Source organism: Macaca mulatta, chromosome X (assembly GCF_049350105.2).
Source record: "Macaca mulatta isolate MMU2019108-1 chromosome X, T2T-MMU8v2.0, whole genome shotgun sequence".
NCBI lineage: Eukaryota > Metazoa > Chordata > Mammalia > Primates > Cercopithecidae > Macaca > Macaca mulatta.
Genome location: NC_133426.1, coordinates 79,463,668 through 79,490,556, shown reverse-complemented (window position 1 = coordinate 79,490,556; position 26,889 = coordinate 79,463,668). Strand labels below are relative to the sequence as shown.

At 46.0% G+C, this 26,889-nt stretch overlaps 1 protein-coding gene across 2 annotated transcripts in view; it reads left to right on the top strand.

The window, feature by feature from the left end:
- The first annotated feature begins 333 nt into the window (after positions 1 to 333).
- Positions 334 to 26,889, top strand: part of LOC144338749 (doublesex- and mab-3-related transcription factor C1) — a 71,316-nt gene continuing 44,760 nt past the window's right edge. Inside the window, exon 1 of one of the 2 annotated variants that reach the window (XM_077989439.1) lies at positions 334 to 642. In XM_077989439.1, the coding sequence (XP_077845565.1) occupies positions 582 to 642 (61 nt within the window). In that variant the 5' untranslated portion in view covers positions 334 to 581. The remainder of the gene's footprint in view (positions 643 to 26,889) is intronic. The other variant, XM_077989438.1, reaches the window with a different exon arrangement.

The following is a 26,889-nucleotide window of genomic DNA, read 5'->3' as shown; positions in this document are numbered from 1 at the left end:
TAATAATGAAAGGAACGCAAAGGAAAACTCACTAAGTGGTTACTCTAGGCCAGGCACTGAGCAAAGCAGCTTCAGGTAGATGATCTGAAGAGGAAGCTGCAGAGGCAGCCGCTGGACAGAAATGCCTACGCTCTTAGGGAGTATTCTCCACAGGAGAGAAGGAGGGATACGAAGATAATCCAGAATGATCGGATTCATCACAACAGGTAACAGTCATTAAGCGCTTCCACTGGGCGTGGCTTCTAGGCTTATGGTCTCTTTCAAGCCTCACATGAGCAGCCCCACCTCTGGGAGCAGCGCCCCCGCATCCCTCAGGCTCTAGCCTGCGGTACTGTTTTCTGCCAGAAGAGGCACTGCGGGGCGGCGCCCGCCCATTCCCACAGCTCCGGGAAGACCCGGGCGGCGGAGGCTTAGCCCCCTCCCCTCCCGCTTCCTCCTCTTCCTCCTCTTCCTCCTGCCGGTCTGAGGGCGGCAGTCTCCAACTCAAGACCCTGGGGCTCCGGGTCTTCTCAGCAGCCGCCGCAGCAGCCGCGGCGACGTCACTGTCCTCGCGGCCTGGCACACAGCGCTCAGGCCGCCGAATGCCCGTGGACGCGCATCTCTTCCCAGAGTTCCTGCTTCCTGGGCCAGCCAAAGCCGCAGGTGAGAACGTCCGCGGTAGAGGTGACACCCAGGGCCTGCGGGTCTCAGAGGCCCGGTGGCCTCCTCCTCTCCTCCTTGCCTAAGAAACCCCCATGGGGGCGCCTGCAGCGGGGACAGCAAGTGCTCCCCGGAGCCCTGGGAGCACTTCTTCTGAGGCGTGGAGCCCCTGCTCAGGTGCTTCTGAAAGTTCCTTTGTAGACCCCAGAAACCCCTAGGCAACTGTCTGCCCCGCCCCGCGCCCCCGCCGCCCCCGCAGCCTCCCGCTCCCGCTCCCGCCCCCGCCCCCGCAGTACCCCGCGGGCCCCCAACATCCCCGATGCGCATGCCCAGGGGCCCTGTGAGCTAGAAAGTAGCTGAGCTGGTGCAGTACCTGCTGGTTAAGAACCGGAAGACGGTGGCGATCAAAAGGGCAGACATGCTGAAGTATGTCATCAAAAGGTACAGGAGCTTCCTCCCTGAGATTTTCAAGGAAGCCTCTGACCTCCCCGAGTTAGGCTTTGGGTTCTATCTGAAGGAACTTGATTCAGCAGAGCACTCCTATGTCTTGATCAGAAAAATCGATCCTGCCCTGGTTTGGGGCCTGACAGGCGACCAGGGCACACCAAAGACCCGGCTCCCGATGATTACTCTGGACTCCATCTTCATGCAGGCCAGCTGTGTCCCCGAGGAGGTGGTCTGGGAGGTGTTGAGGGTGTTGGAGGCACATTTCGTCTAAAAAGCATTTCGTCTTTGGGGAGTCCGTGAAGCTCATCACCAAAGCTAGTGTGCAGCAGAAGTACCTGGTGCACAAATAGGTGTCCCACAGTAATCCCACGCTCTAGGTATTCTTGTGGGGGCTCTCAAAGGAAACAAGACAGATGGAAGTCCCGAAGTTTGTGACCAAAGTGAAGGACACCCACCCCGGTTCCTTTCCGTGGCAGTAAATGAGGCATTGAGAGAAGAGGAGGAGATACCCCGTGCCCGAGATGGCAGCTGCCGTTGGTGACGTGACAAGTGCCAGTGTTAGTGCCAGTTCCAGTTCCAGGGCCTATGCCATGGCTGAAGCAAGCATCAGCACCAGCACCAATGCAAGTGCCAGTTGCCAGTGCCAGGGCTAGAGCCATGGCTGGAGCAATTATCAGTACCCGGGACAGTGCCAGGGTGGTTGCAATCTCAGGCTAGCGTCAGGGACTCCTCCTGCCAGCAGTGAAGACTGAGGCTGAGTCTTCACTTTGTTTTGCTGTAGATAGTCAAAAGGGCCCCACAGCAGTGGGCGCTGGGGTCCTGACTTTTCGAGAGTCGAAGGGTAGAGTGGGGTTAGGGAGAACCTGCCGCCCATGGTATCTGTGTTCCAGTTCTATTTGTGTTTCTCAGTGATTTAGCTTTCAATTTGCATATTGCAAAGTTTTGTTTGCCTTAATTAACTTGTTTTATAATGACGATCAATTTACAGGAAGTAAACTGGTTAAAACTACATGATGGCAGAATTGTATCAAAGTTGAAACAAACGCCATCCTTAAGCATTTTTTCAAAATCGTTTGTTCCATAGACACTTGATTGAGTACTTAAGTTGAACATCTAGGTTTATGAATGACATTGGTCAAATGTTTTATTTTTCTCTGTTTCGGTTTTAGCAGGAGAGATTTGCTGTTTCATAAAAGAAATTGGGAGACTATCTCATTTTATGCCTGTAACTTATTATAGCATTGGAATAAGCTGTTCTTTGAAGGTTTGAGAGACTTTACCAGTACAATCCTTCCCCCCCTCCAAATATACAAAGATAAAATAAAAAGCCGGTCAGTGTCTGTTGCACAAAATTACAACCGCTCTCTGCTTGTATTTGCCTAGTTCTCCAGAATGTAGGGAAAAATAAAAATTCAATGAATTAGACACCTTGCTCATCGACTCATTTATTCAACATACATTTACTGACTACCTACTATATGTGAGGCACTGTGCCGGGCGCTGCAGATACAGGAATGCACCAGACTCAGCCTCTGCCCCACATCTGAGAGTCTAGATGGGGCTGTCATGTAAGTAAATCAGCCAGATGTGGCAGTTTGATGTATTAATTGCTGGGATGAGGATAAGGACCAGGTGGTATGGGAGCCTAGAGGTGAGACACTTAACCCTGGGTGGCGGATGTCTGGGAACAAGGAGGGCTACCCTGTAGTGAGATGCCATCTGAGATCTGAAGCACTGAAGGAGTAGTAAGTGCAGTGTGTCCCCGAGGCAGGGTATTGTGGGCGTCGGGAGCAATCCATGTTCTTCAGTGGAACTGGAAGGTTAGAATTTCGGGAGACTGGGGAGAGGATCTGGGGGTGGGGACCTGTACGGGAGCCATGATCCTCAGTTGGTGGACTTTATGGCTGAGAGATTAAAAAATAATAATAATAAAATAAACGTGTAGTGGAAAGTGACTCTTTGGAAAGCAGCTGCTCTTGGCTCTTGGATGAGCCAGAGAAAAGACTCCACCTGTGGCATGCCTAGAAGCTGTCCTGTGCAGTTTCCACAGTGCACACAGCAGGTGCTTTATATTCAGCATCCGTAAGGAGCGATGGGCAAGAGGGTAAGTGTTGCCCTCACCGGAGCTGATTCCCAGAAGCCACTGAGCAGATGTTCGCCCCTGAAGCCTTGGAGAGACAGAGCTCAGTGGGTTATATGACTACGGTTAGTTGTTGTTGTTTTAAGAAACAAAGGCCTAGATGTTAGAATGGATAAGTTATCCTGTTTATATAGAGGGAAAACTGTTTGTCGGGGTGAGAGATAAGTCTAGACTAGCCTGGAGCGAAGCCAGGAAGAGCCTTGATGGCTCTAACCTGATTTGGGGGGCCCAGGAAGCTATGGAGGTTTCCTGAGCAGGGAAGGATCTGATGAAGGCCAAACCCTACCAAAATTACAGTGGCCAGCACCAGCGTGGTTTTCAAAGGACCAGTATTCTCCATGCCTTAGAATGGTCCTGGTGGGTATAGTGATCATAATAACTAGCCTAAAATTATCTTCAGTTCTTAGAGATTGACGTGCATGTTTTACATCCCTGCCCGTTGGCCTTGCACAGCCTTTTTGTGCCCTTCATCACAAACACCGTGGGATCCTGGCACCAGTTCTCTCAGGGCCTACCCTAGGATATGTAGGATCCAGATAATATTACGTTGTAACCCCTCACTCGCATTCCTCTGCTGGCGTCAAGGAAAGGCTGGAGGTGGTGGTGGTGGTGGTGGGGTGGTGCAGCGGGGGTGGAGGTATCATAATATGAAAACATGCAATCTGAGGTGAATGGGGAAAGGGTTTTGGAAGGGCTCTGTCTTAGTTTGGGGTGGGGATAGCGGGAGCCGATTATGTGTACCTCAATCTGAGGCCTTTCCTCCAAATCCCAAGCCACCTGCTCTCCATTTGAAGCCAATAAACATTGTCAGGTATGAAGGGTGTATGCATTTGGGCAGGGAGAGATGATACTTTTTCTGCGTTGTTACACTGAATTGCCCTCCTCAAGGCCATAGCAAGATACCTGTGGAAAAAGCATTGTCTATAGGCCACAGTCCTAACAGGTACTTAGGAACAAGCAATGCTGTCCCATGACTGTAACCACATACATGAGCCCAGATACGTATATATGTCTTAAGCTCCTCTCCATCTCCAACAGCCAACCCTATCCCAACTAAATAATTTTCTCAAGAGGTGTAAAAAGATCTTGACCCATAAAACCACCAAACACTTCCAGATTTATTTCAGTCTTAATGAGAGAGAAGCAAGAGAGTGTGCCAGCAGGGAGGATGGGTCAGCCTCCTGTGGGAGTGGGTCCTCGAGAGTGTTGCTCTCCCCTGGGCGTGCTGAGACACTAGAGCTGCCCAGCCTGCAAAGCCGAGAAGCCCGCTCTGGGAGCACCAGTGGGACTCAGCTCCTCATTCAGAAAGTAAGCAGATCAAAGTAATTTGACGTGGGCCCTTATGAGGGCCTCCCACCCATTACTGTGTGTCTGAAAGGCCCGCCGTCTCTCCATTGACCTTGGTGATTGCTTGTGTTGCAATTTCTAACAGGTTAAAGGAAGAAGTATGCTGCAACCCCCTTTGCAGAATTCTCCTGCTGATACTATGTTGCAGCACATATCAAGGTCACCTTAGGAGGGCAAAAGAAAAAAAAATGAAGCCCTCCTCTTATGAAAACGAACAATGCGTAGTTGAAGACGAGGCCGTCTGTTGGAAGGGCTCTCTGTCTTGCGGTGGCGTAGGGGGGCCTGGGAACTCTTTGTCAGTATAGGGGTTAACGCCTTTTCTGAGATCCACAGATTCTTCCTCCACATGACCCTCCCACCTCTGCCCATAAACACCGCCCAGTTTTCCTCAGCTATGAAGATGGTGTGCATTGCTAGGGGAAAGAGAGATGTTATTCCGTCCTCATTCCTGCATGTGAGATGTTAATCCGTCCTCATTCCTGCATGTAAGTGCCTCACCAGGGTCAGAGCCGCCAGCTGTGGAAAATTCATTGACTGGCCACAGCCCATTGCCACCAGGACCCAGGAACAAGCAGCGCTGCCTCGAGGAGGAGGGCGGACAGCCTAAGGAAGATGCTAGCTCTCTCCCTCTACAACCCCACCGCTGCCAAAGCTGACCACCCCCAGTTCACCCGACGTGTTGAAAGTTCCATCAAATGCCACAAAGCAAAAACAGTCAAGCGTGCCAGCATTTATTTCAGGTCCGGTGACTGGGACTCTGCGGCGAGTTAGGGGCATGGAGCATCAGAAGGGGCTTGGTCACCGTTCACGGCTCTGTGTCTGTGGCTTCGGTGGTCTCAGATTCTGAGTGTCTGGTATCCTCCCCTAGGGAGGAAAGCAGAGTGACAAGTAGACCCTTGGGAGCCTTGGGGATTTCTGGCTTGGCCTGAGGTTCTCTTGGTGGAAGAGGAAGGGGAGGCGGATGGGCTTGGTGGTGAGCATTGAGAGGCAGGGGTTGGCTCCGAAAGAGCTCTCGCCTGAAGCACTTGGTGAAACATGCCAGGGCTCTCTGGAACTGGCTCCTCCAAGACCCTCGCAGAAGAGCAGGTTCCCTGGGCAAGGCTGTGCCACTGGATGGGTCCTCCGTGGCATCAGACGCAGCCACCCATTCCTCAGCGTCTTTTTGTGGCCCTTTCACATTCTAAAAGCCAGAATAAATAGCCAGATCCTAACGGTCCCTCCCATCCCTGGCTTCCTTCACCCCATCCAATAACTGTTGTGTGCATCTCTGGCCCTCTTCCAGGGGCTGGGGATGCAGCAGTGACCTGCACAGACCAAAGCCCAGCCTCCTAGGGGACATTCCAGAACAATGGAGGGAAGCCAGACTCACCAGGTCAGCAGGTGGAAGGAAGGGAGTGAAGATCATGCTTCCGGGAGTGTGTGATGTGCCGGTAGGGACCAGCAGGACTTCATTGAAGACATCGGCGAAGCTCATCACTCTGCCGGGTGTAAAGAGGCCGAAGGCCTGCCCCCTCCACACCCCATTCAGCCCCTCTGCCCCTGCCTCATCGTCCCTCCCTCCTACAGCCTTGTGCTCCAGTAGGGGATACATTTTTGGTATGTCACATTCGGTCTGTTCCTGTGTTTCTTACTCCCACTCCTCCAATCTTTCTTTTTCCTTTGTTTCTTCCTCCTGGCCCTCCCAGCAGGCTCGAGTCACGTTTCTGCTTGCCGAGCAAAACAGCCCCGAGGGTCCTCCTCGAGAGAGCATGATGTGTAGAGGTCTTCTACAGGTAGTTCATTGTATTTGGCAATGAATGATTCATTGCATGCCAAGGTCGCCCATGGTCCTAGTTTGCCATGAGTGGGACCATTCCAGGTTTAAAACTTAAAGGCCCCTGTCCTGGGAAAGCTCTCAGTCCCAGGGAAACTGGAACGGTTGGTCACCCTACTTCATTCATGTGGACACTATTGTCACATTACTGTGCACTGTTTTTCTCACATTTAATAGTTGAACCTTACAGATGAAATTGTAAGAGTGATCCTGATACATAAGACGTAGACATTTATGAGTAATCGATGTGTATTGAAGGCTCTTTATATCTTCATAGTGTGGAGGTAAATGCAGCATTGTGTGTTTGCCCCCAAATACATATCCACCAAAAGCCTATGATTGGACCTCAGCCATCACATCTGCTCTTGGGGTGTCACCCCAGAGTTCTAGATGGACCCAGAATTGCAGAGAGACAAGGGCAGGGGAGGGAGCCGGGAAAGAGGTTAACATGACCGCAGATGCTGCAAATGGGATTCACACGAAGATGTCCTTGCCAACAGCCAGGCCATCGCTGGCTTTGTAAGGTAATGGGATGATCAACATTAGAGGTGTTGAAGCACAGCCTGAGCGGTCACTTGTACAGTATGCTGCAGAGAGGAGGGTTCAAATGGTTTCAGACAGCCCTGTGATTCATAGGATTCGTGTGCAAATCAGGGGTAAAGAGCCCTTAGCGTTCATGTAAAGACATAATTCCCCCTGATGTGTACAAAATCCTGTGAATTTCCAGGCAAGTGTTGTGAAATACTTAGAAATTCCTCCAAGAAGTGAGCAGGTCTCACTGTCTGTCCTATCTCCCCTTTCTCTCCTTCAATCTACCCCAGTTAGATTTTCTCCTACACCACTCCACTGAAACTTAGGAGTTAATTGAGCATGAAGCAATGAACAAGTGCAAGTAGTGTTTCTTATAGTTGTATATGACTAGCTATGTGATTCGAATGAACAAACCAGCAAGTTGTGTTTAAATGCTTGATAAAAGCTGGGTTTAAATTGTTACCTTAAAAATGGATAGAAATGAAGACCCAAATAACTACACTGTCATCTCCCAGCACAACTTTCATTCTCATATAAAGAAAGTGGTTTTCTAAGTAGGAAGGTTGTTCCAAAGTGCTGGAAATTCCCAGGAAGAAAGGCCCAGATTTTGTGGAGCTTCCACCTGTCTCCTTGTAGACGCAGCCAACTGCCACCAGGTGGCAGAACAAGACGAGAAAAACTGCCCCACGCAGTCCCTGAGCCCCTTCTGAGGCAGTTTTTGGGTGAGTTTTCTCAGGGGCCGGAATCAGTCCTGGGGAACCATCCCAAGGATCTGACCTCTTAAGATATTCCAGGGTGCACCCAGGGCCTTGCCCAGGGTTTCTGACATCTATGATGACGCTTAAGGCGGTGACATCGATCAGCAGGGCCTCTGGGCTGGGAGACCCAATTCACCTCCTCCTTAGTACCCCTGGGATGTGGTAGTAGGTGGCTTTAGGCAGGATGCGGGGCCAGTTGTATCTGTCAGTGTGTCAAGGTAGTGACATCTGTGATTCTGCAGGGACATTTGGACAGCAGAGAATCAGAAACGCCAGAAAGTGAGGGTCTGCAACAAAAAACCTTGCCAACTGCTGTGGACTGAATTGCGTTCCCCCACTCTGCAATTAATACATTGAAGCCCTGACCGTGTATGGGACTGTATCTGGAGCTAGAGCCTTTAGGAGGCAATTAAGGTTAAATGAGGTCATAAGGGTGGAGCCCTGCTCCGACAGGATCAGTGTCCTTATGAGAAGAGACGCCACAGGGCTCATTGTACGTGTCATATCTCGAGGTAGTGACAACTGTGCTTCTGCAGGGACATTTGGGCAGCAGGGATGTCTCCTCTTCTCTGCACTGCATGCACCCAGGAAAGGCCATGTGACGTCTTAGCAAGGAGGAGGCAAACCATGAGGAGAGCCTTCAGCAGAAACCAAATCGGCTAGCACCTTGATCTTGGCCTTCCCAGCTGGCAGAACTGCGAGAAAATAAATGTCTGTTGTTTAAGTCACCCAGCCTGTGACATTCTGTTATGGCAGCCCGAGAAGACTAATATACCAACCTAGTGATTTTTCAAAGAAATGAGACCCGGGCTGGCCCAGGAGGCCAGGCTGCTCAGTCCCCGAAGCCTGATGGCGGGTGAGGTGGACAACCCTGTTGTCCCGCCCAGTAACATTTCCTTTTCTTTCTGAATCTCCTTTGAGAAAATAAGCTGCCTCTGTGCAACTGCCTTGAATGGACCCAGAGTTCTGCAAAGAGTCAGGGAGGGGCTATGAGTGATGGTGATAAGACCCGCCCCACACCACCCTGCAGATGGATGGGATTTATATCGAGAAAGGCTACCATGTCAGCCCCCAGCTTTATACCATGTCTCCCTCAGCTGAGATTAAACAAGTGTGTAGGGATTCAAGAAAAAGTTGATATTTTAAATTTGGAGTGGATGTTACAGGGAGTAGGGGTCGACTGGATTTTGCCAGCCCCGAGATTGAACTGGATAAATTACAGGTAGATTATATGTGTGAAAGCACTGGGTACGTGAGAGGATCTCAATACAATTTTGTTGACTTGCAAGCGAGTTTCGCAGAAGCTCCTGCAAGAGGGGAAGTGATTCTTATGATTACAAACAATAACAGTTTCTTTTTATTAAAGACCTAGTAAGTACAGGTATATCACCTGTTTACAATATTGTCTTATTTATGCAAATAATCCTTGTGTCCGAAAACAACACAGATAAAACGGTAGTCTCCCTTGTCCACCCCTCTCCGTCACCAACCCCTCAGTAATGGTTTAATATGTTTCCTCAAAAATTCCTCAATCAATGCATTTACATACACATACATGCACTAATAGAAACCTATGCTTGTCTTTTATGGGGCCATAAGATACATACTGGCTCATGATGCACGTATTGTGTGGCACTTGATTTTTGCATTTTACAGCAAGTCTGGGTGAACTTCTCCTGTCAGTTCATGGAGAACTGTCTCATCATTTTAAACTTCTACACAGTGTTCTAAGTGATATGCCATAATTCTTTAACTACTTTCACACACAACGACCTTCACATTTTTCCCCAGCTTTTAAAGTTCTCAAAAGTTTTTCCAATATCTTTGTTCGCAGAGGATGTGTTGCCCTAGAAGAGATACACAGAAATGGAATTCTGGCACAAAACCCTAGAAATATTTCAACACTGAGTAACCATTGATAAATGGATCTGAAAAGAGGTGGCAGCAATTTCTTCTCAGGAGCAGTGTAGGATAGTGTTCATTGTCCTTCACCGTCTCTCTTGATGTTATTTGTCCCTTGAAATATTTGCTAATCTGGTGGTTGATATATGAAAGGTTTTGAGACAAAGCCTTCCTTACAGAATCTGTGAAGGTCCAGGACTGGTCATGTCTGCAAGCCCATACTCAGATGTCGCCTCCAGTGGGCCGGTTGGGGAGAGGCCGAGAAAGGCACAACAGAGTACAACAGAGAGTGACAGGAGGAAGTTTCGGGGTCCATGAGGAGGCTCAGACAGGACACCCACTCAGCCTTGGGGATGTTAATGGAGTCAGTGGAGGTTTCCCAGAGGATTAGATGCCTGAAATGTGTGAGGAAAGCATTCAGACAGGGAAAGGGAGAGGAGGAACAGCGCTTGAAGCACAAACACCAGGCCACTGAGGTGATTTTGGAAACTGCAAATAAGCTGACCCAGTTTCTATTCTGTGCACTTGTAGCAGTCAAGATTGGCTACCATGAAGCAGTGCCGGATTAGAAACATGTGTCCCAGTGGAGACCCCGAGTTCCTCTGCTGCAGTTCTCTAGAATGAGGGTGCTCAACCAGGGGCTAGCCTGAGTTCCAAGGTCCAGGCCTTGAGGATCTTCTGGGTTGCGTCTAGGCCCTGGCCTAGAGTTTCTGAAGTCTGTCATGGGACATAAGATAGTGATATGTGTGTGTGTGTGTGTGTGTGTGTGTGTGTGTGTGCGTGTAGTCTCCTAAGGACCTAGCCTGGGAGACTCTAGTCAGCTGCCCACCCATTCTGTAGCTCTGGGATATGAAAAGAAGCCATTTTAGGCAGGGTGAGATGCCAATGGTGTCATGCAGTATCTTAGGGGATAGTGAGGGTACCCTTAGAGGATACTGAAAATACTTGCATTAGGGCTCATGGGAGGCATAATAGCCCCCAGGGCACTTGCAACTAGGCAACTGGCTGACACAGCAGGTAGCTGTGAATGTAACAGTCCCCTAAGCCACAGGGTCACCAAATGTCTGAGAAGAACAAGAATTTGGAGATCATTTAGCCAAAGATTTCAGAATGTCAATAGGGCAATGGAAGCTCTGAAAGGTATAGCACCTTGCTCAACACAGAGAGAAAATGTATCACTACGGTGAAACAGTGAAGTGAGGGCACTGTGACTAACACTGACAGATGAAACCTGTCTTCCCCTGAACCTGAGAAGTTCTAGAAATCAACAGCCTGTGCAAATGGGTCATCACAGCAAACCGCCTGAGGAGGTTCATGGCAGCCAGGTCCCAATCAGCAGCAGTGTTGTGCTTCTGAGGATATAATGTGTGAGGGTGTTTTGGTGTGTGAATCAGCCTCTGATGGGTGGTGAACAGGGGGCTCCAGGCTGGCGTTCTCTCTCTCTCTCTCTCTCTCTCTCTCTCTCTCTGTGTGTGTGTGTGTGTGTGTGTGTGTGTTCTAGAGGTGAGGTCCCCTTGTCACCAAGCCCTGCTCTATTAAATCCCACTATGACCACTTGGGTTTCGACTTCGACTGCTATTTTCCAAGTTATGGCCCCTCGTAACCCACCGGATTGGTTGGAGGGTGGTATCATTGCAGCCAAGGGTCCTCCCTCTGAGCCCAAGGGAAGGAGGGAACAAGGTGGCCTCAAATCTTGTCCCCTGGGCCTGAGCCTTTTAAGCTGCAGTGGTAGCTTCATCCATATGTGTGTCCCACACAGTCTCATATCCCTTGCCCTACCTATATTCAGCTAGCCCAGATTCATTTCTGGACTGGAGAAAAGGCCTCAGCACCTCCAGGAAGACAGCTCTGAGTCCAGACATTGAAAACATCTGGCCCCTGCTGAGCGGGAGGCTCTGGGCTCCAAGCTAGAGGAAATAAAAGGAATACTTCTCACCCTTATCCCAGATCGGAGAGTCCAGACACAGCAAAGCTCTAGTGGACACATGCTCATTGATTTGTTTTCTTCAATAAAGATTTATTGGTGCTATGCCGTAGATAAAGCCCTGTGTCCAGGTACTGGCTGTTCCAGGACTAACAAGGCAGAGCTCATGCTCCAGAGATGAGAGCCCAGATGAGGACAGTCGTGCAAATTAACCTGCCAGAGGGGGCAGTCTAGCACGAGAAATACTATGATAGAGAAGGGTACACAGTATGTTTGTGTGTTAGTCAAATATTTCATCATATAGATAGGAAAATGGAAGCCCAGAAAGGTATAGCAACTTCCTCAAGGTAACACAGAGAGAAAATGTATTACTATGGTGAGACAGTCAAGTGAGGACACTGTGCTTGGGACTGGCCTAGTGGAGAGGAGACATGTTACCAAGGGAAAAAGGACGTGTTCTTTTTGAGGGTAGGAACATCAGAGATCAAAAGAACAAGTGAAAGGCTGAGTAAGGAAATGGTGGCTCCAGAGGAGAGCCATAATGCAAAGGCCCTGAGGCAGGGCAGAATTAACAGTCATTTTCGAGGGTACTGAAGGCAAATTTTAGCCATACTGTGGAGGAAGACGAGGCTGTAGGAGAGGAACAGAGTTGAGATGTCCAGATGGAAAGTCTGAGGGATGAGAGACGATGTCCTGGATAGAAAGGGGCTCTTACAGAATCATCTCATTTGGATCTGGGTGGTATAGAAGGAAGCCTCCATTACTGGTCCAGGATGAGTCCTGGGCTCCCGTCCCTGTGCAGTTTTCTACAGTGCATACACTGGGCCTTCTAAACACACCAACTCTAAAGTGCAATGGTGAGGTCAGAGTGATGCCCACCCAAGCTGTCCCCTAGAAGCCAGTGATCAGATACCATCCTGTGTGGCTGGGGAAGCTGGCAAACAGTGCATAATGAGGACATTGATATGGGTTCATCTAGAATGAGACCAGGATGACATAAAGAAGGGCTGGGTTTCTAGTAGGGGTCAAATGAGTGCAAAGAGGCAGAGTTGTGGGGTGAAGATATTGGAATCAGGCATCGGTGAGAGGGGAAGGTAGAGAGAGAAAGAAAGTGAGGAGAGGGAGAGGAAGGGAGTGACAGAGGGAGAGAGGGAGGAAGGGATGAATGGGGGCAGGGAGGAAGAGAAGAATCTAGGGAGGGAGGGAGGAGAGCATTTGGTCCTTTGCATAAGGGATATGGCCTATGAGCTGCAGCCTGCTGGGGCTGCCTCCCTCACACCAGAATTTTTGGAAAAGTATCCACTCTGTTGGGCCTCTCTTCCTGGAGAACAGATGCTTTTGTCCTACTTGCTAGGAAGATATTTTTCCTGCACTGTTTTTGGGTTTTGGTTTTTGTTTCTTGGCACTGGAATGACCCGGAGTCACCCGGGAGCTCCCAAGAGGAGGATGCAGAGTCCCAGGTCAACTCTATTACTATTCATGTCTGCCACTTACTGAGGGCCTAAAACATATCACACACTCTCTCGTGTGGATTACTTAAGCCGGCACTTATCTTTCCAACGGTCCTGGAAGTTCAATGTCAGTCAGATTTTACAGAGCTCTAAACTGGGGCCGGAGACTTCAAGATACTTGTCCAAGGTCACACAGATATTTACTGAAAAAGCTGGGACTTGACCCCAGGTCTGACTAAAACATGGGTGCACCATGCACCACCCTGGCACCCAAGCTGGCACCCAAGAACCCCTCCCAGCCTTAATCGAGCCTTCTGTGTCTTGCACCCAGTCCCTAGCCCCCAGATATTCCTGCTGTCTTAATTGTTATTGATTACTGCATAGAAAAACTACCCCAAACCTTTCAAGTTAAAATGATAAGCAGTTTTTCTCTGAGAGTTCTGCAGATCAGGGATCCGGGTATGGCTTAACTGGATCCTCTACTTCCCAGTCTCTCACAAGGCTGCCAGCCCAGGGACAACAGTCTCATCTGTAGGCCTGACTGGGGAAGGATCGACTTCCAAGCTCACTCATGTGGCTGTTGGCAGGATCTAGTTCCTCATCTGTAGGCTCAACTGGGGGAAAGACAGACTTCCAAGCTCACTCATGTGATTGTTGGCAGGATTTAGTGGGTCGCTGGCCTGAGGGCCTCAGTTCCTCTATGGCTGTTGGCCAGAGGCTTCCATCAGCTCCTCGCCAGCTGGCCTTCTCCATCTGGGCAAGCACGCATACAAGAAGAGCCTGAGGGAGAGAATGAATGCCAGCAGGTCAGAAGTCACAGTCCTGTTACAGCCTAAGCATGGAAATGACACACCATCGCCTTTGCCAAATTTTGTTTGTTAGAAGCAAGTCACTAGGTCCAGCCCACCCTGAAGGGGAGGGAATCCCATAGGAGGAGCATGGGTGCCAGGAAGGGGGATCCTTGAAAGCCATTCTGGAAGGCTGCCCACCACACCTGCTCCTGCACCCACCTCAGTATAGTGAGTCCCTTTGGGTATCAACCGCCTTGACGGAGCAAATGGTTGATGGGCCACCTTCGACTGTGCTATGTGGCCTGCATCTATCTGATCCCACCTCTCTTCCAGCAGACCCAGGACTCGAGTCTGCCTGGCCTTGCCTTCCTCCCCATCCCTACCAGCTACTCCCCGCCACTGAGCCCGTGAGATGTCACAGCAGCTGAAAATGGACCTGCTCCCTGTGACTGAAGCACAAACCCATCACTTGGGTGGGACTGGGACCCAGGATGGTGCTCCAGGCCTCTCCTGGTAAAAGAGAGGTGAAGAGCTCAGCTCTCCCACTGAGACAGGGTGCACCTCAGGAGAACACGGGTGTAGGTGGGAGAGGCCTGGGTCCAGGGTTATCTGTGAAAGCTGCTGAGATGTTCTTGCTTTTGCCCTCTGGGTTGGGATTCTGGGTAGAATCCCCCCATGTTCTCCAGCAGGCATCACAGAAGCATCTCTAAAGCAATGCAGGAGCACCCATGCCAGAGAAGGAGCTGCTCTGAAGCTGCATGGAGACCCAGAGGTGTTCAGATGCCTAAGATTGGGGACCTACTCTAAGGGAGGAGAGGAGTGAGTATAGATTGGGAATGATTTGTGTGTCTCCATAATGTATTTAACTCAAAAGCAGAGAGAGAGATGTGAAGCACATATAGCAAAGCATTTTTAAGTAGGGATGGTGACTGCTCTATTCTTCTCTCTGTTTTTCTGTAGGTTTGAAATATTTCAGTAGTACAATACTCTAAAAGTAGAAAACAGAAGAGAAGGTGGGGCTCTCAGGACCCCAACACTCCACATTTCCCCGATGAGTCTCAGAGCCAAATGTGTCAAGCTAGGGGGTGGCATGGTGAACTTGTGAGTTTCCTAGGAACCCAGTGGTTCCATTAGGCCATGGGGATCGGGACTGCAGGTGGCTGGACTCCCACGGCAGAACCTTAGCCAGGAGCAGAGCCATCCCAGAGAAGCCTGGGCTTTTTCTAGTTCTGGGAAGCATCCACCAGACTCAGCTCTTCCTACTGCTGCTATTTTCTTGCAATGTGTATCAGGGGCAGCTGACAAAGAGACACGGTATCATAATAAGAGATAAACAACCTGAGGTGATGGATGAGGCCATGTGTTGGAGGGGCTCTCTCCAAGGTTGGGGTGGGGGTTGTTGTGCTCAAATTATAACTTAATGCCTCTGAAGCCTTTCCTGTGCATTCTACGACATCTTCTTTCCTTCTGACCTCACCTCCTTGTTCCTCAACCTACAGCCCTCCTCCCCGGCCCAAGGGTTATCACTCAGTCAGTGCACATCAGCCACCCTATATGAAGTGTTTGAAACCAGTAGCTGTTTACTGTCCATCAACCATTGTGCTATTGCAAAAATGACTGGGGGACATGCAGTACTGCTCCAAGGCACAAGGACAGCAACCCATTTAGCTAGGTACCCTGTGCCTAACTCTCTCTCCACAACGACCCCCTTCCCTGCCACCTCCACCGAAAGAGGCAAACCATAAATCACAGGAGGTGGATCCTCATGTAGAGAGGGACATCAAATATAACACCAAAAGAGTCAAGTGTGCCAGTATTTATTTCAGGCCCACTGGGGTGAGCAGGGTCATGAAGCAGCAGAAGGGGCTCAGTCACCGTTCACAGCTCTGTGTCTGCAGCCCCCGTGGTCTCAGCTTCCAAGTGTCCGGTAACCTCCCCTAGGGAGGAAAACAGAGGGACAAGTGGACCCTTGGGAGCCCTGGGGATTGTGGCCTGGCCTGAGGTTCTCTTGGTGGGCTTGGCGGTGAGCAGTGAGAGAAGCAGGGGCTCTCACCTGAAGCACTTGGTGAAACATGCCAGGGCTCCCTGGATCCAGTTCCTCCAACACCCTCTCAGAAGAACAGGTTCCCTGGGCAAGCCTGTGCCACTGGATGGGTCCTCTATGCTGTTGGCAAAATAAACCAAGGGCATAGTGTCTTCAGCTGAGCCAGTCCTGTTCAGGAAAATAGGGAAAAATCATTCTAGCCAGCACTAACATTGCTTCCTTCATTCATCAGGTGTTCGCCGAGGGCCTGTTATCTGCACACCAGGATCAGTTGCAGGTACTGGGGATACAGCAACGAACTCTAGAAATCTAGATCCCAGCTCTCCTGGGGCTGACTATCTGCCACACTGGAGGGAAATCAGGCTCACCAGGTCCTTAAGAGTTTGCTCTTCCTTGAGAAGGCTACAAACTGGAGCTGCCCACCTTGCAAAGTTGAGCGCACCAGTCTGGGGAATGCGGCTTTCTCCATACAGTCAGATCAGGACTCAGCAGCAGCAGGAATGCCAGTGAAGTTCATGTTTTCTGAGAAGTGCGATGTACATGTGGTGTCTGAAAGGATTTACTGTCAGAGGCCAGCAGAACTCTTCATTGTGCTGGGCCTCTGGTTCAAGGCCTGTCCCCTTGGTGAAAATCCATCCGCCTGTCCTTGGCCTGGATCTTCACCCTCTCCTCCTGTAGATGAGTACGCTCTTTTCAAGCAGTTGATACATTCTCATAAACTCCTTCAAGTGCTGAGCTGCCTCATTGACTAGTATCATCGCTTCCTTTTCCTCTCTCCCAAGTGTGCCTTGAACCCACTCTAATCAGCTTCCAGTCCCACAACGTGACTCTCACATAGATGATTAAATGACTAATTGCAAGTGATGTTTTCTGATTTTCACATTACTCTACTTATATAAGCCTAAAGACTAAAGGAAAGATCTATTTGTGCATCGTTATCTTTAAGGTTTGCTGAAATTCAAACCGGGGTACTTGCCAATTATGTTTTTCCCCTCACCAGCTCCATCTTCATGTCAAGAAACTCAGTGAGTAGACAACCCTGAAACTACTCCTAAATTCCCAGTGAGCAGAACCCCAGCATTGCTGGGGATCCACAATCAAACTCCAGGTTTCTCTTCTGTGCATTAGTGGAAGCCACCGTAGGGCGCTTGAGGGAAGCATGGATGTGGAAGACTGTGTCTCACAGAGCCCTGAGATTTTTAGCTGTAATTTTTGAGTCGGGCTGCTCAGTCAAGGCTCAGGCTCAGCCTACAGGAGCCTTCCAAGGTCCTGGCCTTGAGGATGCCCAAGGGTTTGTCAAGGGCTTGACAGAGCCCTTTTAGGACCCTGTGATGGGCCTTGAGACAGTGGCATCTGAGCCGCCAGGCCTCTGGTCTAGGAAGCATCAGTTTTCCCACCCTACTTCTAGTTATGATTGGTGTCAGGAGGAAGAAAGAATTTGGGGATGCACCACAGGGTAAATATATTTAAACCGTTTAATCCCTGACAAATGGCACTCCAAATGTGGAGTGCACATTTGGTGCATAGCGTGAATCTGTGCCAATTCACACTACCAGCGTCAGAACCTCAGTATATGATACCCGATTGGTATCATTATAATTTTAAATGTTTCTCAAGTTGCAGTTTGAAAAGTGGAATCACATTGTTATCTTAATTCCATTATGACTTGTGATGTGGAGCTCCTCTTCCCTTCATAGTGGCCGTTTGTATTTCTATAAATGGCCTGCTCAGATTGTTCGTTAGCTTTTTTATTGTTGTTTGTTCTCCCATGCGTTTCTTGAGTTGTCTCATCAAAGCTCTCTGTATATTGCAAATACGATTATTTAGTCTGTTATAATTGAAGAAGATGTTTGCTCCCAGTCTCTCACTTCTGTTTGCATTTGATTTCCTGTGTCTTCTTGTATGGACACTTTTCATTTGGGGTGTTCATACAGGCTGCTTTATTCAGGCCTCGCCACAACCAGGTGAGGTTGTTAGTATTTACCTCAGTTTTCTTTTTGTTTGGTTGGTTTTCTTTACATTTAATGAATACTTATTGAGTTAGGTGTCAGAGATACTCTGCACACTGGGGACAGAATCACCATAGTTCCATGCGCCAAGATCACAATGAGGACTGGCGGCACAATAATGAGCTCTACCCTTACAGAGCTTTCCACCTGTAAGAGTTTCAGGTACACTCTTAAACTTTTTTTTTCATTCACGATTTAAAAATGTATTACTTACAGATAATTGTACATATTTATGGGGTACCGTGTGATGTTTCCATCCCTGTATACATTGTATAATCATCAAGTCAGGGCAATTACCATATTCATCACTTTAAACATTTGTCATCTCTTTGCAGTGTTAACATTTAAAATCTTCTAGATTTAAAATCTTGAAGTATACACTACATTGGTATTTTCTATACTCGCTCTACTGTGTAATAGAACACCAGAACTCGTTCTTTACATCTAACCCGTAACTTTTTACCCTTTACCAACCCCTCCCATTGCCCCACACCCGCTTCCCTCCCCAGCTTCTGGTAACCACTATTCTAGTTTCTGCTTCCATGAAATCAACTTTTCAAGATTCCACACCTGAGTGAGGTCATGTGGTGTTTGTCTTTCTGTGCCTGGCTTATTTCACTTAACATAATGTCCTCCAGGTTCATCGATGTTGCCTCAAATGACAGGATTTCATTTGGTTTTATGGCTGGATAGTATTCCATTGTATATACAAGCCACACTTTTCTTTATCCATTCATCTGTAGATGGGCATTTAGGTTGATTCCATATCTTGGCTATTGTGAATAATGCTGCAACGAACACAGGAGTGCAGATGTCTCTTCAACGTGATGATTTCCTTTTCTTTCACTATATACCGAGTAATGAGATTGCTGAATCACACAGCAGTTCTATTTTTAATTTTTTGAGGAATCTTCACACTGTTTTCCGTAATGACTGTAGTAATTTTCATTCCCACCAACAGTGCATAAGTGTTCCTCTTTCTCAACATCCTCTCCAGCATTTGTTACTTTTTGTCTTTTTGATAACAGCCATTCTAACTGGGGCGAAGTGATATCCTATTGTGGTTTAGATTTGTATTTCACTGATGATTGGTGATGTTGAGTGTTTTCATATATCCGTTAGCCATTTGCACATCTTCTTTTGAGAAAAGTCTATTCAGGCATTTTCCCCAATTTCTAATTGAATTATGATGAATTTTGCTATTGTTTGGGCTCCTTATATATTCTGGATATTAACCCCTTGTCAGACGTATAGTTTGAAAATACTATTTCTCTCTTTCTGTAAGCTGTCTCTGTACTCGACTGATCGTTTCTTTTGCTGTGCAGATGTTTTATAGTCTGATATAATCCTTTGGATCTATTTGTGCTTTTGTTGCCTATGCTTTCGAGGCCTTACTGAAAAAAAAAAAAAATCCTTGCCCAGTTCAATTTAGTGAAATGTTTCCCCTATGTTTTCTTCTAGAAGTTTCAGAGTTTCAGGTCTGACATTGCAGTCTTTAAGCCATTTTGATTTGACTTTTGTATATGGTGAGAGATAGGGGTCTGGTTTCTTTCTTCTGATTGTGAACATACGGTTTGTCCAGAACCATCTGTTGAGGAGACTGTCCTATCCTCCATGTATGTTCTTGGCTCCCATGTAGAAAATCAGTTGGCTGCTAATGCGTGGATTTATATCTGGATTCCCTGTAACGTTTTATTGGTCTATGTATCTGATTTTATGTCAGTGTCCTGTTGTATTGGTTGCTTTTGTGTATTTCGAGGTCAGGTAGTGTGTTGTCTCCAGCTTTGTTCTTCCTGCTTGTGACTGGTTTGGCTATGAGCATCTTTTGTGGCTCCATACAAATCTAGGATTTTTTTTTTTTCTGTCTAGACTGTCATTGGTATTTTGACAGGGATGTCAAATGTTGAACATGGAGATCACTTTGGTTACTACGGACATTGTAACAATATTAATTCGTGCATGAATATGGGATCTCTTTCCATATATTTTTGTCCTCTTCAATTTCTTTTATCAGTGTTCTACAGTTTTCACTGTAGAGATCTTTCATCTCCTTGCTTAAGTTTATTGCTAGGGATTTTATTTTATTTTAGTTTTTTGTAGCTATTGTAAATGGAATTACTTTCTTGATTTCTTTTTCGGATAGTTTGCTATTGGCAAACAGACATGCTACTGATTCCTGTATGCTGATTTTATATTCTGCAACTTTACCAGATTCACTTATTAGTTCTGATAGTTACTTGGTGGAGTCTTTAGGGTTTTCCCTATATAAGACCATGTCATCTGCAAACAGGAACAATTTGACTTCCTCCTTTCCAGTTGGATGCTGATATGCTTTGGCTGTGTCCCCACCCAAATCTCATCCTGAATTGTTGCTCCCGTAATTGCCACGTGTTGTGGGAGGGACCTGGTGGGAGATAATAAAATCTTGGGGGCGGTTTCCCCCATACTGTTCTCGTGGTAGTGAATAAGTCTCATGAGATCTGATGGTTTCATAAGGTGTTTCCCTGTTCGTTCAGCTCTCATTTTCTCTCTTGCCTGCCGACGTGTATGATGTGCCTTTTGCCTTCCATCGTGATTGTGAGGACTCCCTAGTCATGTGCAACTGATAGTCCATTAAGCCCCTTTTAAAAAATTAAATTAACCAGTCTCGGGTATGTCTTTATCAACAGTGTGAAAACAGACTAATACAGGTGCTCTTTATTTCTTCCTCTTGCCTAATTGGTCTGGCTAGAACTTCCAACACTAAGTTGAATTTAAGTAGTGAAAGTCAGCATTCTTTTCTTTCTGAGAGAAAAAGCTTCCAACTTTTTCCTATTCAGTATGATATTAGCTTTGGGTTTATCATATGTGGCCTTTATTTTGTTGAGGTATGTTCCTTTTATGCCCACTTTGCTGGGAGTTTCTATCACGAAGGGATGTTGAAATTTTTGAATGCTTCTCAGCATCTCTTGAAATGAGTGTATGGATTTTGTCCTTTGTTCTATTGATGTGAGGCATCACTTTTATTACTTTGCACATATATTGAACCAACCTTGCATCCCTGGTATGAATCCCACTTGGTCATGATGGAAGATATTTTTAATGTGTTGCTAGTGTTTGGTTGAGGGTTTTCGCATCCATGCTTATTAGGGATATTGGTCTTTAGCTTTCTTGTTTTGTAATGTCCTCGTCTGGCTTTGGAATTACAGTAATGCTGGCCTCATAAAATGTTTTTGAAAGTATTCCCTCCTCTTCATTTTTTTTTTTGTTGTTTTTAGCCTTTGAGAAGAATTGGTACCAGTTCTTTACATGCTTGGTAGAATTCACCAGCTAATCCATTAGGTCCTGGACTTTTCTTTGATGGGAGAGTGTTTACTCCTGCTTCAATGTTATTATTCCTTATTGTTCCTGTTCAGGTTTTCTATTTCTTTGTGATGCAATCTTGGTAGCTTGTATGTGTTCAGAAACTTACTTCTTTCTTCTAGATTTTGAATTTCTTGGCAGATGGTTGTTCATGATAGTCTCTTATCATCATTTCCACCGCTGTTGTGCCAGTTGTAATGTTTCCTTTTTTTATCTCTATTTTTATTTGAGTCTTCTCTCTGTTTTCCTAAGTTAGTCTAGCTAAAGATTTGCCAATTTCTTTATCTTTTAAAAAGCTAACTCTTTGTTTTTTGATTTTTAAGTTGTTTTTAAAAAATCTCTATTTTGTTTATTTCTGCCCTGATCTTTGTTATTTCTTTTCTTCTGCTAACTTTGGGTTTTTTTGTTCTTTTTCTAGTTCCTTGGGGCATAATATTAGGTTGTTTATTTGAGATATTTCCACTCCTGTTACACAGGCATTTATGTTATAAACTTTCCTCTTAGAACTGCATTTCCTGTATGTATTCTGTGGCTTTTGGATGGAATGATCTGTAAATATATGTTAGGTCCATGGGGTCTAGAGTGCAGTTTAATGGCAACATTTCTTCGTTAATTTTCTGTTTGGATGATCTGTCCACTGCTGAAAGTGGGGTATTAAAGTCCCTCACGATTATTGTATCATGGTCAATCTCTCCTTTTAGGTCTTTTAATATTTACTTTACATATTTGGATGCCCTGGTGTTGGGTGCATATATTTACAACATTTATAAATATATATATTTTTACAATATATATATGTTTACTTTATATATATTTACTATATATATTTACTATTATATTTATAATATATATTTACAGTTGTTAAAAATATATTTAACAATTAAATATATATTACAAATGTATTACAGTTAAAAATATATATTTTGTAATATATATTACTATATATACAATTGTTAAAAAACATATGTATATATATACAAACAGATATATTTACAATTGTTATATCCTTTTGCTTTATTAACCTGTTTAACATCATATCAATGGCCTTCTTTGACTTTTTCTTTTTAAGTCTATTTTATCTGATCTAAATAGAGGTACTCCCACTCTGTTTTGGGTTCCATTTGCATGGTATGTCTGTTTCCAACCCTTTGGTTTCAGTCTGTGTGTGTCTTTGTCGGTGAAGTGAGTTTCTTTTAGACAGTATATAGTTGGGGCTTGTGTTTTTAGCCACTCTATGTCTTTTAATTGTAGAACTTAGTCCATTTACATTCAAGTTTATCATTGACAGGTAAAAGTTTAACACTACCATTTTGTTACCTGTTTTGTTTTTATTTTTATTTTTGTAGATCTGTTCTTCCTTTGTTCTGCTCTTACCGTCTTCTTTTGCTATTATGTGGTTTTCTCTAGTAGTAAATTTTGATTCCTTGCTCTTTATATTTTAGTGTCCCTATTATAGGTTTTTGCTTTGTGGTTACCATGATGCGATGTACAAAATATGTCTTATAATTACAACAGGTTATTTTAAACAGGTAGCAGTTGAACTTTAATCACAGGAAAAATGAACGAAAACAAACTCTACACTTTAACGCGTCCCTCCAGCCACACTTTGACTTTTTGATGTTTTAAGTTACATCTTTTTTATATTCCTATCTCTTAACCAATTGTTGTAGTTATTACTGTTTTGAACAGTTTTGTCTTTTAGATTTCATACTTAAGATGTATTTGGCAACCCGCGATGACAATATTACAGGATTGTAAATTTGCCTGCTTTCTTACTATTACCCGCGAGTTTTATACCTTCATATATATTTTTGTTACATGTTAGTGTTCTTTTCTAGCATTTCTTGTAAGACAGGTGTTGTGCTGATGATTTTTCTCACCTTTTTTCTTTTCTGTTTTTTCTTGTTGTCTCAGGAAGTCTTTTTCTTTCTTTTTTCTTGGAAGGATAGCTTTGCTAAATACGATATTCTTGACTGACAGTTTTTTCCCCTTCATCACATTGAATGTATCATTCCTCCCTTTCCTGGCCTGCAGGGTCTCTGGTGAGAAATCCACTGAAAGCTGTATTGGTGATCCATTGAGTGTGATATGTTGTTTTTGTTGTTTTTCTCTTGATGCTTTGAGCATTTTTCTTTGCCTTTGATTTGTTTAAATAATTTGAATTTGGTGTGCCTTGGGGAATTTGTCTCTGGGTTGAATTTTATTTGTGACCTCTGAGCTTCCTGTACCTGAATGCTATGATCTTTCTCCAGATTTGGGAAATTTCAGCCATTATTTTTCTAAATATGCTTTCTAGACCTTGTTTTTTTTATTTTTATTTTTATTTTTTTGGTCTTCTTCAGCAATTTCTATTATGCAGAACCTAATTTTCTTGATGATGTCTTATAATTCTTAAAGGCCTTCTTCCCTCTTTTAAAATGCTTTTGTCCTTTTCCTCCTCTATATATGTTCTGTCTTGGAGCTTGCAGATTCTTTCCTCTGTTTGGTCAACTCTGCTGTTAAACCTTTCTAATGAGGTTTTCAGTTCAGTTGCTGTATTCTCTATTTAGGGCTTCTGGTTTTTTTTTTTTTTTAATTGTTTTTATTTCTTTGTCAAACTTTTTGTTTTGTTCCTGGATTGTTATTCAAATTTTATTTAATTTGTTGTCCATATTGTCATGTACTTCCCCAAACTTCTTTAGGATTATTCTGAATTGTCTGTCAGACATTCCATAGATGTTCAGTTTTACTGGGTCTGTTACTGGAGTTTGGTTGGTCTCTTTTGGCATGTCATATTTTGTGAGTTTTCACAATCCTTGTCTCTTTATGTTGATGTGTGTGTGTTTGAGGAGATGCCCACCTCTTCCAGGTTTTGCAGCTGTTCCTTGGTGGTGTTAAACCTTTACTACTTAATATTGGAACTTAATCCCTGGCCGGCTGTTGCTTTCAGTCTGGAAAAGACTTACTGTGAGCACCAGAACTTAAATGCTCCACTGGAGCTATGTTGCTGCCCTGCCACTATTTCTTGGTCTGGGGAAGACTTAAGTGAACACTGGCCCATTATTGACAACCTTTTAGTTCTTTCCAGGACAAGGGAAGGCTCCAGGTGATCACATGGGCTTAGTGGGAAATCTGGCCAGGGATTTGGGCCTTCCTGTGTGTTGCGCCCCCAGCAGTGCTATGGCTCTGGCCAGTCTCCTCAGCAATGGCATGCCTACTGATTGTGCCACAGAGCAGCTGTGAAGATCCACGTCAGAGTTGCTGTGATCAGTGCACCCACTTTCTCTTCCCAATTCACCCCAGGTGTTTTAGCTCTCTTCCGGAACTCTGAAGGGTACCCGTGGCATAGGGCTGGAGGGGATTTCCCATGAAGATTCCCAGACTGATGGAGAAGTCACATGTCCACCTCCAATTCCCTCCTCCCACCTCAGAAATTGTGGGTCTAGAGAAATTCTCTGTGAGTAGCATTATGCTGGTTTGGGGAAGGAGGTGGCACAGTCTAACGTGACTGTTGTTCCTCTTACTGGTTGTGGCTTTTCTCAATTTTGTCATCCCAGAAAGTTTCCTTGTTTCTCCCCCAAGTTCTAGTGAAGTCAGGGTGGTTTTCTTGTCTTTGATTAATTTGTAGTTATACTTTTGTAGGAAGAGTGATACTGTGGGATCATCTGTTCAGCCATCTTGCTGACCTCACTCCTCCTATTTACCCCAGTGTTCAAATGCAGAAAGCCAGGCTAAGAAAAGATGCAGGGATTTGTCCCTAGATTCTAATCCAAGATCCCAACCTATGTGCGCCTAACTGGAAAGCTATACAATGACGTGGGCCCATGGCAGGCTATAGGCCAACGTTAAAGCCCTATTCATACTGGCCTCCTCCTAGACACAGAAGGAACACAGCATGTAGCAGAGCAAGCCTTCTTTTGTCCTCAGAGGAGAGTGCCTACTTCAAAGCCCACAAGACAAGGAATGGCAGAAGAAGGGGCACAATAATGGGCCTGCTGGACAGGACACTGTAGTGAGGGTTGGGAGATCTAAGGGCCAGGAGAAGACCCACCACTAACTTTGACTTTGTCTAAGTAACTGGCTGTCTCCTGGCCACTTCTCTAATAACCAGATAATAGTTCTGAGCCACCGTTGCAAGTGTGGGAAAGGTGAGTTCTTTGATCCCAGCTGGAATAAAAGGAAAGGGGGTGAGATATACCTCCAGCAATAATTTCAGCAGCCCATAGCTCTTATCAATGCAAACTCTCAGGCTTAGCAGCTATTACTAGTATCATCATGCAAATGACTGCTGCTGGATGATGATCTGGGGACAAATGGCATCCAAAGCTTATCCCAAAGGGCCTGATCTCAAGGAATCTGATGGATGTTGCCTCTAGGCCCAGTACAACACCAGCTGCTCTGTGGAGGGGGCATCCCATGTAATCTTCACAACCCCTCTGTGAGACGCTTTCTTTCCTGCCCCCACAAAGAGTAATGGCAGCGGTCCTTCTCAACCACCCAGGACTGCTGTGAGGAGTAATGAGAAAACTCCCAACAGCCCTGGAAGATATTAGAAAGTGAGATACACCCGCCCTGTACCCACAACAATAAACAAACAAACAAAAAAACAAGAACATGAGGAGCACGGTGCAAGTTCAACAGATTACTCATCCAGGCAATTGCAGAAAACATACCGGAACTGTGTATTATGAGATAAATGGTCATCAATATTACTACTAATCATTAAATGCCCACCGATGATACTATTCACAGTGGAGTTACAAATGCCACCCAAAGAATCCATAGCTCCTGTCCTCTCAGTAGATATGGGAAGTCAGTGTTACTGGGGACCAGGTTTTGCCTGGCATGCCCCCACACGTTGTATCCCATCCAGTTCTCACAGCAAGCAAATAAGTTACGTCTAGCTCCTACCTCTGGGAGGAGGCGGTTCACCCTCCCCTCACAATCCCCAGAGGACAGTGATGAATAAGTGAACCAAGGCCAAAGCCTCCTAATCTATGCTCCATGGTGTGTGCCAACGGTTAATGATGTCTCTGCAATACAGGTCTTGTCCACCCTTAAGTGGCCCATTAGGGCCTGGGACAGCCTACAAATATTACCCAACACGGTCGAGCACCACCAGTTTTGAGCCTCACCTTTGCACCATACACCAAAACATACATGTGTTATCGCGTATGTAAAAAAACTGCAAACCAAGCTGAAACAAGAACAGGATGTGTATAAATTTCCTGAATGGGTTAGAATTCTGGTTATTTCCTGTGTAATTGCCAAGTATGTTCAACGTAGCTTCTCAGCAACCCATCAGCTGTATGAATCTTAGCAGAACCGAAGACTAGACCCGATTTCTTCAGCCTTTCGCTGAATTCTCCTCCTCTGCATGTGGTCCCGATTTTGGTCAACGGTACCCCAGGGCCACAAGTCACTCAAACCAGAAACCTGGGTGTCATCCTTGGCCCCTCTCTGGACCTTGCCCCAGGCCCACCTCCAACCTAAGACAGCACCATTCTGTCTATCCTATGAAAAGCCTCTTTCAAATAATGCCACTTCCCTCCAAACCCTCTTCCACTTATTTTCCCCACAAACTTTAAAACCCACGAGTGAGTGAGTGCATCTTCTTTGGGTACGCTTTCTCCCTATGCCCATCTATTTTCGGACGGAGACTATGGGTGTCTAAAGATGGCCAGTGAATGAATAAAATGACTGGCAGGGTCACGGAAACAAGCAAAGCCCACGTTGACCCTCACTGGCATGATCTCATTACACTTCCTCATG